The sequence below is a fragment of the Penicillium cataractarum genome, assembly GCF_028827025.1.
Source record: "Penicillium cataractarum strain IBT 29864 chromosome Unknown utg000005l, whole genome shotgun sequence".
Lineage (NCBI taxonomy): Eukaryota > Fungi > Ascomycota > Eurotiomycetes > Eurotiales > Aspergillaceae > Penicillium > Penicillium cataractarum.
This window is the reverse complement of record NW_026622741.1, coordinates 4,034,116-4,046,767: the sequence shown is the minus strand read 5'-3', so window position 1 is coordinate 4,046,767 and position 12,652 is coordinate 4,034,116. Positions and strand designations below refer to the sequence as shown.

The following is a 12,652-nucleotide window of genomic DNA, read 5'->3' as shown; positions in this document are numbered from 1 at the left end:
CTGTAAGCATGATTCAGACCTTTCTTCATTCGCTTGAGCTGTAGTGAAAACTAGATAGACATATGATACTATCATTCATTGAACATTCTATCGACCTTCAAGACATGTTTGAATCCCTCTTTTGGCACATCTTTCGACTCCTCTTTCGACATGATTTCTTTATTGATTCAAAGTAGCAACTTCTCCCTCGAGGAACGATCGATCCAGATGCGATACACAATACCTATGGAATCGCAAGACTCACCCACAAACTGCTTCCATATTATGGAAAACGACTGAGCCTTCTGCCCCCGCATAGGGATGGTCCGGATCCGTGATTTGCCTTGGACGGCCAACGAACGAGCTCAGCAAAGCAATTACTTTTTCAAAATTTCCAAGAGCACTGTGTTTCTTCCATCTCGGCCTTGACTGGCAAGCGAACGGACGTGATGGTCAAAGGTGGCTTTTTGCTCCCTGAATCTGTACGGTCGGCTATAATTGCCATGCGCGTCTCGAATAATCGTGAGAGGGAAATCACCGAGTATCTCCGGCTTTTTCAGATGGTTTGAGCTTGCGTTTAGCATTAGCTAGAAAGCTTCCACAGCAGAATGAATTTCTGCAGTTATTCCTAGGTGTTTCCTTTGATGAGGCGAAAGGAGCAACATAATAGACATACGTTCGACTTTCGTAAAATAGATGCTGAAGGGATAAGAGGGTTGAGTAAAAGCAGGCGCGCAGGCTATGCCACAGCCATTACCAACTCGTTTGAATTTCCCCCTAGTATATTACTGCATATGTAGTACGAAGTACTGATAAAGAGGCTCGACGGTTAACTTTCACTTTGTCGTTCGCTTTACCACGTCTACTGTACAAAACTGCCTTGCCTATCTTATATTTCTGAGTAGGTAACGAATAGATAGCTGAAGGTTGTTATCTAGTCTACTGCTTCAGGCATGAGGTATGATTGGCCGAGTGCTGCAGTAGGGTTGGTTATGCGATATGGAATATCGTGTCACTGATTTAGTGGGTATTTCACCTAAAGGGAAAAGCCGACGATAGTGGTGCATTATACTTGGGATCCTTTACCCTCAGTCTTGGAAGGATCATCTGGACGATTATCTCCAAGGTGATTAAGGACTTACCAATGATAGAAAAACGGATTCTGTACTAAGAAATAGCGAGGAAAGATCAGTTTGTAGGAAGAAAATTGTTAATTATTTATGCATGCAAAATAATGCAGTCCAATATATACAACGGGCCGGATGGTGTAGTTGGTTATCACGTGTCGTTAACACCGACAAGGTCCTGGGATCGAACCCCAGTCTGGTCATTCTTTTTACAACCTTGTTCTTCCTTGCTCTCGCCTCACATCCTTTCACAAGTACGAGCACAACTGACGACTAGGCCTTGAGGGCTAGGTGCTAACAAATGACTATTGTCACCAACGGCGCTAAAAGCCTCTTTTGGATTGGATGAACCCGCCGGCAGTTGCGTCCTAGAGGCATTAAGAGAAAATCGAGTGCAACGACGAGTGGGGCATCCTTTATTATTCCTTTTTCTCATACGCCGCTTTAGCCAAGTGACTAGCCTCTGAGCACCCCGCTAGGCTTTAGATGTCGAATCATATTTCCATAGGTTAGGGGCTAGAAAATCAAAGCGTGAAGCCGCTTTTAAATACCGCTAGCTTTACTACTAGTTAAGCGTTTGAAAAAGCTTCTCCTTCTAAAGATATCCCTCCTATCGTGGCTATACTCTCTATCTCCTAGCTACGTTAATATTATGCTAAATCTAACTATATCCACTCGGAGTCCGACGGCTTTACCTCGATAAGTCAAGAGATGACGTCTCTAACCTAAAATTAATATAATTCTTTTAGTGAGTTAGGCATTTTATCGTTAGTTCCCTTATAGAAAATAAGCGAACTCTACTAGGAGTCCGATAGAACAATCGAGGGCTACTAGCTATACGACTATTTAATCGACACTACTACGGATTTAAATAAAAGGCTTAGATCTGAACTCGTAGAAACTCGTGGAAAATTAGTAAGCGTTTAAAGAGACTACGATAACCTAGAATCTGATCACTCATAGTGTCCCTACTAGATACAGAGGAATGAATCTATTGCTAGGACGTTGGACGATCACTACCAGAAGCTCGAGGAAGAGAAAGAAAGGCTTCAAAACATGTGCGATAAGTTGACCTCTGAAGTTCGACGTCTTCGAGCTCAAAACTTTGACGAAGTCGACAACACAGATAGGGAAGAGCAGGATAACATCCAGTAATCTACGTACGAGTTAAAGTCAAGTGATATGCACAATGCGAGTAGCTGTTCTTCCGAATGTGCTGACCCAATTTTACTTCTATGGTAATCCAAGCTAGCAAATCCAGTATATTAGTACCCTCGAAATACATGCTTGTCGATGGGCTATATACAAGATCTAATCTACCGGAGTCTCGCTAGCCACATAAAGCACTTTTTTCCGAACTTATGGCTTGGACTACTGGTGGGCGTCGCTGCTGGTCTCCCTAATTTCACATCCTCCCCCCACCCCCCGCGGGATATTCGGAGATAATCCAGCCATAATACCCTATGGATTAGGAAAACAGAAGGCAGACTGGTTTTGAGCTGTTGCGTAGGGGGGGCATGCCTTGCCTCAAACGAAACGCATTGTGGGCTCAGCAATTGGTAAGATCAAGGCGAAAGAACGAGATACCGAAGCAATGTTGGGCTATTACAATAAATTTTCAGACCCCGGACAAGATAAAGATGTCCTCTATCTATCTGGTGATAATATACCAGTTCATTGGCAATGACACATTAGGAGATGAAAATACAGAAAATAGATTCACGCCCCATTGCTCAAACAACATTGAAATCGATACAAAGATAAGATGACATTCAATACCCCTTTTCAATTTTCTTCGCCCTTAGAGATTGGGTGGACTAAGACTCGTCGATCAATAGAAAAATAGCAACACGTGCGACAGAACCATGATCATAGCCAGTGACCAAGGTCCAACCAGCTGACCACCCGCTGACCCAGATGTGTAGCCAACATTCAACGAATTATTCTGATAGCCAACAGTGCGCAACCATGTAGGAGTGGCCGTATCGTTCCTAAGTATATCCGAATGGTAGAGATCGATAACCCCTGCAAAGGTCATGGTGAATTCGCCCGTAAAAGTCACAGATCCTTCCTGGTATACCGACTCTGTCCTGTACTCAGAGATCGCACTAAAGTATCCCTTCATGGACAAGTTCGCAGTCTGACCATCAAACTGGAGATTCATAACCGGGTTCGCGAAATTGGTTCCGTTGTAAGTGGTATTGTAGGACAGTGGTGCAAATTGCCAACTGAAAACTTCGGTCCCGCTGCAATTGGCTATTGTGCTGTTGACTTGTAAGGAATTATCGGCTCCATCTTGTGTGGATAGAACGCCGCGATAATCCGTTAGGACGCTAGAGAGATTATATGGGGGGACCTGGGTTTTCTCTAGCGACCAGATGAAGTTATTCGGAGTGATCTTCGAGCTATAATTGTTAAATATCGGGCTAGATAAATTAGTAAGATGACTTATGATGGTCTTCTGATAAAACTTACTCAGACGAATAGACTGCATAGTCTAGTGAATCCGATATCTCGAATGAGATCTCGTCAGGGAGTGTACCGAAATCGAAACCAAGAGGCCAGAGCGTGAGAAAAGCATTGACTGGGTCATTGGCTGTATTATATGTACTAGGCTCTGTGAGCGCTAGTAGTGTCTTGTAGTCTTTCGTAATCGTTTTGTTGCGAAGAGCTGGGCAGCCCCCGGTTTCCGAAGCTGCTAGTTCGCCATAGGGAGAGAATTCAAAATGGGTCGTGCCATTAAAATACCTATATATGTTTGATGAGTATTGTTCTTGCATCTAGTGGTTATGAGAAATCGACTTACGATCCAACCCAATAATAAAGACTGCTCAGGGTCACATTAGAGGGGCGAAAGTTGAGAATAGCAGGACTGTCCCCCGTTGAAGTAGCGGCTACAGTGATAACTATGCCAAAAAGCAAAAACCAAGCTGTCTGAAACCCACGCATCTTGCTTTGAGCTCTCTTGCAGGGACCGAATCTTCAGGGACCAGGAAGGGCTCACTTCGGATTATTAAAGCCAAGAGTCTCGGGGGTCCCGAGGGTCCCTCGCTGCTATCGGGGCAAACAGCCAGAATTGGTTTGAATTGGGGCACGGTAAATGCAGGGGAAAGAGCTCCAGGGACCCGCAGGTGCCTTCATTGGTCTTCCACTGAAGCAATTTGGTAGCGCCACACAAGCGCCAGTCATTTACCAAGCTTTCCTCCACAGGTCTTAGCTTTGCGGGGTGTCCGACGTTCTACCGCACCGGATTGAGATGGATCAAGTGGTGTGAGGTTCGGTTGCGATTTTGGGGGAGTTCAGTTGACCTGCTCGTGGCCATTTTGCCGATGTCAGGACGAATGAGGAATCTACGGTTTCGAAATAGGCATAGCTTCTCGACCGCGTACGTACACCTTGTGATCCACAGTGCCGGGCGGAAGCAGCCGAACGGAGTGGGCCAACGCTGATCTCGGAGATAGTATACTAGTGCGCAAGATTTCCGAGATACCTACAGTAAACAGTAGGAAGTGCAGGCAGAAAACTGGAAGGGTAATTAACAGCCTTTATTAACAATGCTGCCTGCGAAGCGATTTTGAGCAACTTTAGGTAAACTAGGTACATACATCTCGCATTTGCGAGCCGCGGTTATCACAGAGATCACTCCTCGAGAATTTCAGCCCAAGCATCTCTACCATCAAACTGCCAAGCAAGTCCGCAGAGCAGCTTTACGAAATGGTAAAACCCACGGTTCGTTTACGCTTGAACGCTTGCCGAGCATTACTCGGAATAAGCGATACCACGAATAGGGTGCCTTTCCGAGACTACAAAGATTCTAAGTTCGATCTTAGACCTGATTTGTGTCTAGTCCTAGAGCTAAAGTGTCGCATTATGTGTGACTTTAAGTGGAGTTTCAAAGTCGCTCGCGGGAAGGTTGAGCCAGCTTTTCAAATCACAAGGAGTGTGTCCACAAGCTTTCCGGGCTCGGCTCGTCTCGCAGATTCTGGTTCCCTTTCTTGAACGAAACACCTAGTTACGGAGATGAGATGATGAAGTGTATGAATTAGCTAGATCACTGCATCTAAATTCAAGGGTACCGATAGTCTGAAATTGGAGTAGGCCATATAGTCCGGTGGTCTAATGCGTGCTCACTAAGAAAATTACCTGACATTTTATTTCTTCGTGAAATCCCGCGGATGTTCACAGTAGGTCTCAGGGGGCTCAATTGATCTATCCTACTATTGGAAGGGACCGTGAGCCCAGGCAGACACACTAAATAACCAGCTGAGACATACAGTGCGGCCACAGAAGCTAAGCTCTATAGCGTGATCTTAGTGCAGCCAGTACATTAGCACGTATGTTCGAACTACACTTATCCACAAGAAGAAGCCTGTGAATCTCCTTCACCGGCATTCCACGAGTCGGCTCTATGATACTAATCTCGAGACAAAGGGCGCATCTCATCTCTTGAGAACACTGTTTTTTTGTGATTGTGCGCTTGTATCGAGCATTTAGGTATGAATTCAATTTGGCCGCTGTAGAGACTCCCAGAACATAGGTGTCAAGCTTTGGTTATCACAGGCTGTAATGCTAGCCATAATCCGTCTGAAGTGGATGTGGAAGCAAGCGTTGTCCTTTAGCTAACCGCTAACCGAATTTCAAAACCAGTTATGGCATGCATGCTCGGAGAAGACCGTAGATGTAAAATTGGCGGGTCACCTTGGCATTCAGCCTAGTTCGATCTATGACTATATAACTTCGGACGCAGCTAGGTGATAAATTAGAAGATCTTTTATTCCATTCCCTCTTTTCATTACAGTCACAGACTCAGTCGCTCTTTAGACACTGTTCACTCATTTCTCATATTTTAAACTTATTTTCCACTCGTTCTTCTCCTTACGATTTTTTCTTGCCGAGAACACACCTCTTACCGGCTTTCTTGTTACCCTTGCTAGGCGCCAACAACCAAATATTTGTTGTATCCACGCAAACGCAAGGAAGCATGGCTTTTACCATCTTGGTTCTCATTGGATGGCTGGCACTCGAGACGTTTGCCACTAGTCTCTCTGTATTGGAATCTGAGTTCAACTCTCCTGCCAATGTCTCTGCTCGTGCTAGGGTCCAAAAGCCAACAAGATGTCCCGATCATTGCAGCTACGACTCTACGCAGTGGTTTGTGTACTCAAGCACCTCTAGAGTTGCTAGATGCAACCAGACCATGTTATTGGACTTCATGCTCCACACCCCGTTGAACAACAGTGATACCCGGCATACGATATACGCTTGCACTGCCAATGCAACCGCTGGTCTTGGTGATCTTTCTGCAAGCACTTCATGCCTCCATGCGTCTACTCAGTCTCCGAGGAGAGCTATGAGGTTGGACTTTGGAGTGCTGCAGATACAACAACTTCGGCTAGCTCTTTGAATTTGACTCCGCTAAATCATGTCAAGGAATATATGACTGAAAATTGTCAAAAATCTTCAATTTTTGCATTTTCAGAGTTTGAAGAGATGGCAGTTGGTGTTTACGTTGGAGGCAGTCTTCAACATGCCGACAACATTGATTCCGCTGCGCAAAAAGTGACCAAGATGCTTAAAAGCACCGACACACCTCAGAGTATGGTGTTGCAGTATTGCGGCACTAGCTCAAACTATACATTAGGTATTGCGGTTGATCTAAATGGTGATCTAGCTGCAGTTCAGCAATATGTTCTAACGTGGAGCGATGGCGAATGTGTCTCTGGATTCGCTACAAGCCAAGCTGTTCCTATGACGCTCTTTTCATCCAAGGCTTCCACTGCCGAAACTTCATCCTCCTCTCCCAAGAACAACACCACTTTGAGTGTGAGGTCTTTCCGTCATCATAGCCATGATCACGAAAATTCTCACTCCCACAGCCTCCATCGACGTTCAACATGCTCCTATGTACAAGTCTTTGGTGGAGATACTTGTACTACCCTTGCCGCAGAGTGTGGCATCACACTTGCTGAGTTTGAAGAATACAATACTGCGTGCTCCAGTCCTCTTGCTGTCGGTCAGTACCTCTGTTGCTCATCGGGTAGCCTCCCTGACTTTTCACCATCCGCCTACGCAAATGGAACCTGTTACACCTATAACGTCGGTTCGGGGGACACTTGCTCCGCACTCGCTGCTGAATACAGCCTAACTGTAGACGAGATCAACGGCTTCAACAACAACACCTGGGGATGGTATGGTTGTGATGATTTGCAGGCTGGTCAAGCAATGTGTCTGTCCAATGGCACAGCTCCTTACCCATTGGCGATTGCGAACGCCGTGTGTGGGCCGCAGGTCCCAGGCACGAATTTCACGGGCACTGATGGCGCGGCCGACTGGGCCGCCTTGAATCCCTGTCCTCTCAATGCATGTTGTGATATTTGGGGAGAATGCGGAGCTACTCCTGATTACTGCAATGATACTTTGGCTGCTAGTGGTGCCCCGGGCACAGCTCCTGCCGGCTCAAATGGTTGTATCTTCAATTGTGGAACGGACATTGTCAACAACGCAACAGCACCCGCATCATATGCTGCTGTTGGATACTTCGAAGCCTACAACGTTGATCGATCGTGTCTGAATATGGATGCTATCAGTATTGATCCGACAAAATACACTCACGTCCATTTCGCTTTCGGAAACATTACTTCGAACTTTTCAATCAGTGTGGCCGGCCAAGAACAGCAGTTCGAATACTTTAAGGAGTTGGTGGGTATGAAGCGTATTATCAGTTTTGGTGGCTGGGATTTCTCAACCAACGTTGATACTTATATGATCTTCCGTGAAGGTGTCGCCGCTGCCAACCGTGATACCCTAGTCAATAACGTCGTGGAATTTGTCACTTCAAATGCCCTCGATGGTGTCGATTTCGACTGGGAGTATCCTGGTGAGCCTGATATTCCTGGCATTCCCGCTGGTAGCGACGAAGACGGCTCAAACTACCTTGCCTTCCTTCAAGCCCTACGCACTGCCTTGCCGGACAAGTCCATCTCTATTTCTGCCCCCGCCTCTTACTACTACCTGAAAGCCTTCCCTATTGCCGCGATAGCTGAAGTTGTGGATTAAATTATCTACATGACATATGATCTTCACGGTACTTGGGACCTTGACAATGAATGGGCTCAGGATGGTTGTGCCGCGGGTGATTGTTTATTCAGCCACGTAAACTTGACCGAAACCATGTGGGCACTTTCCATGCTCACTAAAGCGCCCATGGCTACTAGTTCTATCATGGTCGGTGTTACTAGCTATGGACGGTCATTTGAGATGACCACTGCCGGATGCTATACCTCTGATTGCACCTGGGATGCGGCCGGAGCGGCCGGACCATGTACTGACACGGCGGGCTACATCTCCAACGCAGAGATCAACCAGATTCTGGCGGAGAACTCGAATGCTCAACAGCTCTTCAGCAGTGGTGATGATTCCGACATCTTGGTATACAATGACACGCAATGGGTAGCCTATATGACCAACACCACGAAGAGCACGCGCACTGCCTATTACAAGACTTTCAATTTTGCTGGAACCAGCGAATGGGCGATCGACTTGGAAGAATATGAAATCTTTTTCTACAGCGACGACAATGGTGACACCACTACTAGCACTTCAACAGAGCTTTTTGAATCGAAAGCTTATTCAGCGTCCTTGAATCTTGCTTCTGATTACAACATCGATGTCAATTATAATCTCTCGTGCATCAACCTGATCCAGGGCGATAACACCACTGCACAGCTTGAGGAGTATGTGGTGCTGGGAGCTCTCAAAATCGATGAAATTCTATATGAGTACAAAGGTCAGGGCAAACTCCCTTACACCTAAAATACAATCAATGACATGGCAACTGATCTGTTTTACGATAGGCAATCCCGATGATTGGTACTCGATCATGACGAGTGGTTATAGCACGGGCGGTGCAACTTGTTCAGATTTCCCAGCGGTGGACGAGTGCGTTTCTTTAAGTGAAGATCTGTGCACTGACGGCCAAATCACAAGTGAACTGTTCTGGGCGGCTTTCCTGGCCCAGAGACTCTATTCCAGCATGTTGCAATGGAACGATGCCTTCACTGCGGCCACTTTCATCTCGTCACTAGATGTCTCCACAATTGCTACTACTTTCACACCTCAAACACAAGGAAAAACCTTAAGTTTTGACAGCTTCCTCAGTGGGTTTTCTACCGGACTGGGTATAGCTGCCAGTGTTGCTCCCGAGGATGACATTGCTGTTGGTGCATTCAGCACGGGTGTCAGCAACATTGAGAGCATCGTCGGATTCCTGTCATCATCCAGTTCATTCACACTTCCAGACGAGTCAGATCTTGAAACAGCTCTGGAAACCCTTTTGACTGAGTTGGTCGAGGGAACTATCACTGCTATGGCTAATCTTACCACGGCTATCTTCAAGGATCCCAACCAAGCCAGCGGTCTTTCGTCCAGCCTCATTGATGGTCCCTTCATGTACCCGGTCTCCAACTATTTCTACAACTCGAAAATTCTCTTCACGCTGGATTCCGAGACCTTCGTGGACATGGTTAACACATTCAATTCCACAATTAAAATGTACATGGTCGGCGCTGCGCTTGGCGATGGCGACTATTACATTCTGAGAGATTCATCGACCACCGAGGCCGACTGTACTGACACGGCAAAATACTACATTGACGGTAGCTGTTATACACTGGCTTATCCTGGCGCATCAGAGTGCATTGCTGGCATGGGCACCCAAACAATTGCCACCGAAGACACTATCAACAGCATCACCAGCTACGGTATTGACGTGGAAGAGATGATCATCAATTCGTATACTTGCCAGAACACTACAGGCCAGTATTTCGGTTCTCTGGAGGTGGACGTCACAGATTTGGCTTCAACTGGCACTCTTCCGGCTTGCTTCTTCAATTTACCTGTGCTTGATCTTGTTCCAACGACCATTACTGCCTACACGACGCCTTTTGACATCAGTCCCTGTTGGATCACTGAGGTCACCAACGTCACTTTGGGAACTGACCGCATTGTTGGAGAGACCTATCTACCGGACAACCTGGCAACGGTCTTTGACACGAGTTACTGTAGCTGTGGTGGCGTGATGCTGTGCAGAAGGATGGACGTCTGTTAGTTTAAGATGTACGTTGTGACAGTAGGAACCGATTTAGAGTCTCTCATTCCCAAAATTAGATTCAGCAAGAGTATGCTTCGAGTCGTACGTTATCAACAGTAAGAAGACAATATTTGGCGTGGTAATAGACGATATACGTGCAGGCATGCCAGATATTTTCACGTTGCTAACTTGTCAGGGGTCAGCACGAATACATATTCGTAACATTGTGAAATATTCGCATTCGCATTCTTAATGCCCTGAAACCAGGAACGAGTGAAAGGGGGACTTTCAGCGATGCCCCCACGTGAGCCGCGCGACATTTTGCGGCGCACTGATCTGTATTGGCTTTATATCTTGTACTATAATTCGTTTAAAGCGTCGCCTCGGGCGCCGAAAATTACAATACTTTACATAGATCCTGTAGTATAATACTAGAGTAGATTTTATCCAACTTCTTGCATTTCGCCAATAATCCAATCTTCCGCGGTACCTGGCCTCAAAATTTCTTTACAAAATGCAAGTATCAAAGAGAGATACTATGGTGCTTAGATAAATGGGGCTTATAGCCGTTGAGTGAGGGGAACACATACACACAGCCAGGGATATTATATTAGCGACCAGGATCGTCAAAGAACGTAGGTAGTTTATGAGTCCGGAAATGCGTCTAGAGGGCGTCCTTTCGAGAGTAGTAGAAATCCTTGGCGGCCGGATGAAGTTCTGGGCGCGCTAAGCACACCGGGCATTAGAGAAGGGGGTGAGATTCGGTCTCCTCTGATCCTTCACGTGAAGAATCCTTGATCTTCGTTTCATTGAACCGAATATACGCTTTTAGACCACGAGGCACGTAAAGCTGGTTTAGCTCTAGCCGAAGGTCTAGAGACTAGATCCGATCTTATATTAATAGAGCGTTATTGATGTTATCGACGTCTCGATTTTGAAATTTAAGTTTAGTAAGAGCGGTTCTCTCCGGTAGGATTCGGCTATTATCCTACGTGAACTTAATCTATTCCCCTAAGTAGTTACTCTCGATGATACGATTACTAATTTCACGGAAGAATTCTACACGGTTCTCACTCTTCGCCGAATCGCAAAGTTTCTTTCGCCGAGACTTAATCTTGTTCTACACCTTTTGTGTTTAACGGAACGCTCGTCCCCGAGCTTACGCGTAGCCTATAACCGGCTATACTCTATAATAAGATCCACGCGTAGTCTCCGGTATTCTATTTTCTATTTAACGAGTTTAGCGTCTAATTATACCGTCGCTTTTTGCGCCGGCGTAGCTTACTATAGTGCTAAAGGGTCCCGCGTGGTACTTTCGTAGATCGCGAGGCTAACTAGGGACTTTCGGGACGGCGTCTCTATAAAGATCGATTAGGTATTATCTATAATCGAGATATAGTTAGTAAACGTTCTCCCTTAGATATAGCCTATAATGCGATTCCGCGAATACTCGTCGAGATGCCCTACGGAAATAGATTAGCAAAAAGCCTATCTTACGATGGTATAAACACTCGGACTTATATTCGCTACTACCCCTTTATAGTACTTGTCGGACTTCAGGCGGTGGCCATAAAGTCGTGGATCTTGACAGTGCGTACTAGCAAAAGCACCACAATCGTGTAGGTGAAGGATGACCGACCAAGACAGGGCGTAGTGGCAGAAGAAGTGCCGAGGATTTCTGTCCTTGATCAACAACAATGTCAAACTTGATTCAATTTAGTTAGGAAACATAGCAGTATTTATATCTTGGAAACATGGTTAAAGATCACATGAGAAAGGATAGAGTATTGGAGTATTAGACTCCTGCCTAGGTAGGTAATTCAATGCGAGTATGCAATTCAATATAAGATCGTTGAAGATCAGTCTGATAGATCTTATAGAGAAGATCTAGATATAGAGAGGGGTTATATGAGTGGGTCCTTCGTCATGTGACCCCACAACATCCACATGTTGACAGGAAGGCATTCCAGTCGACGATAGCTAGCGCCTATTTCGTATTACCCTTAAGGGGAGCCATAGAAGATTAATGCTCGCTATAGTAGGTATAAGCAAAGAACGTGATTAAAGGGTAAAGCCGACGAGTAGGCTACAGGGCCCGTCTTTATATGTTACATCTCGCGAACCACGTCGTAGACTCATGATAGAGCCGCCGGTATACTGTGCTAGACTAGGGATATAGAGAAAGTAAGTGGAGGCCCGATACGGTAAGGCGTGGGCCGCCATAGATGGGGTGGTTGATACCACGATGGAAAAAGCACGGTAACGGGCGAGAATGCCACGTTATCGGGACAAAAGAGCACGCACAACCGTGACTTTTCCATAGATACCCCCTAATTATCACACTGAAGTACAGCGCTGAGATTGCAGCATGAATCATGCCGATTGGGCCTCATTTTCCATGTGAGCCTTGTATATTGTTCTTTCGTGAGTAATAAAATCATTCTTACAATTGCCATTC

The 12,652-nt window shown here is 45.9% G+C and overlaps 4 protein-coding genes across 4 annotated transcripts; 3 read left to right on the top strand and 1 right to left on the bottom strand.

Annotated features, from left to right (window-relative positions):
* Positions 1-2,937: 2,937 nt before the first annotated feature.
* On the bottom strand, positions 2,938-4,055 carry N7496_007148 (uncharacterized protein; the record flags this gene model as incomplete). Its single annotated transcript, XM_056700077.1, has 3 exons — positions 2,938-3,532; positions 3,582-3,854; positions 3,913-4,055. 3 exons carry the CDS (start codon positions 4,053-4,055, stop codon positions 2,938-2,940), a joined length of 1,011 nt encoding a protein of 336 aa, XP_056555490.1.
* A 2,032-nt stretch (positions 4,056-6,087) lies between these two features.
* Positions 6,088-8,162, top strand: N7496_007147 (glycoside hydrolase; the record flags this gene model as incomplete). The annotated part of the gene is made up of 2 exons (XM_056700076.1): positions 6,088-6,397; positions 6,442-8,162. 2 exons carry the CDS (start codon positions 6,088-6,090, stop codon positions 8,160-8,162), a joined length of 2,031 nt encoding a protein of 676 aa, XP_056555489.1.
* Positions 8,163-8,276: 114 nt separating this feature from the next.
* On the top strand, positions 8,277-8,918 carry N7496_007146 (uncharacterized protein; the record flags this gene model as incomplete). The annotated part of the gene is made up of 1 exon (XM_056700075.1): positions 8,277-8,918. One exon carries the CDS (start codon positions 8,277-8,279, stop codon positions 8,916-8,918), a length of 642 nt encoding a protein of 213 aa, XP_056555488.1.
* Positions 8,919-8,928: 10 nt separating this feature from the next.
* Positions 8,929-10,212, top strand: N7496_007145 (uncharacterized protein; the record flags this gene model as incomplete). The annotated part of the gene is made up of 1 exon (XM_056700074.1): positions 8,929-10,212. One exon carries the CDS (start codon positions 8,929-8,931, stop codon positions 10,210-10,212), a length of 1,284 nt encoding a protein of 427 aa, XP_056555487.1.
* Positions 10,213-12,652: the final 2,440 nt, after the last annotated feature.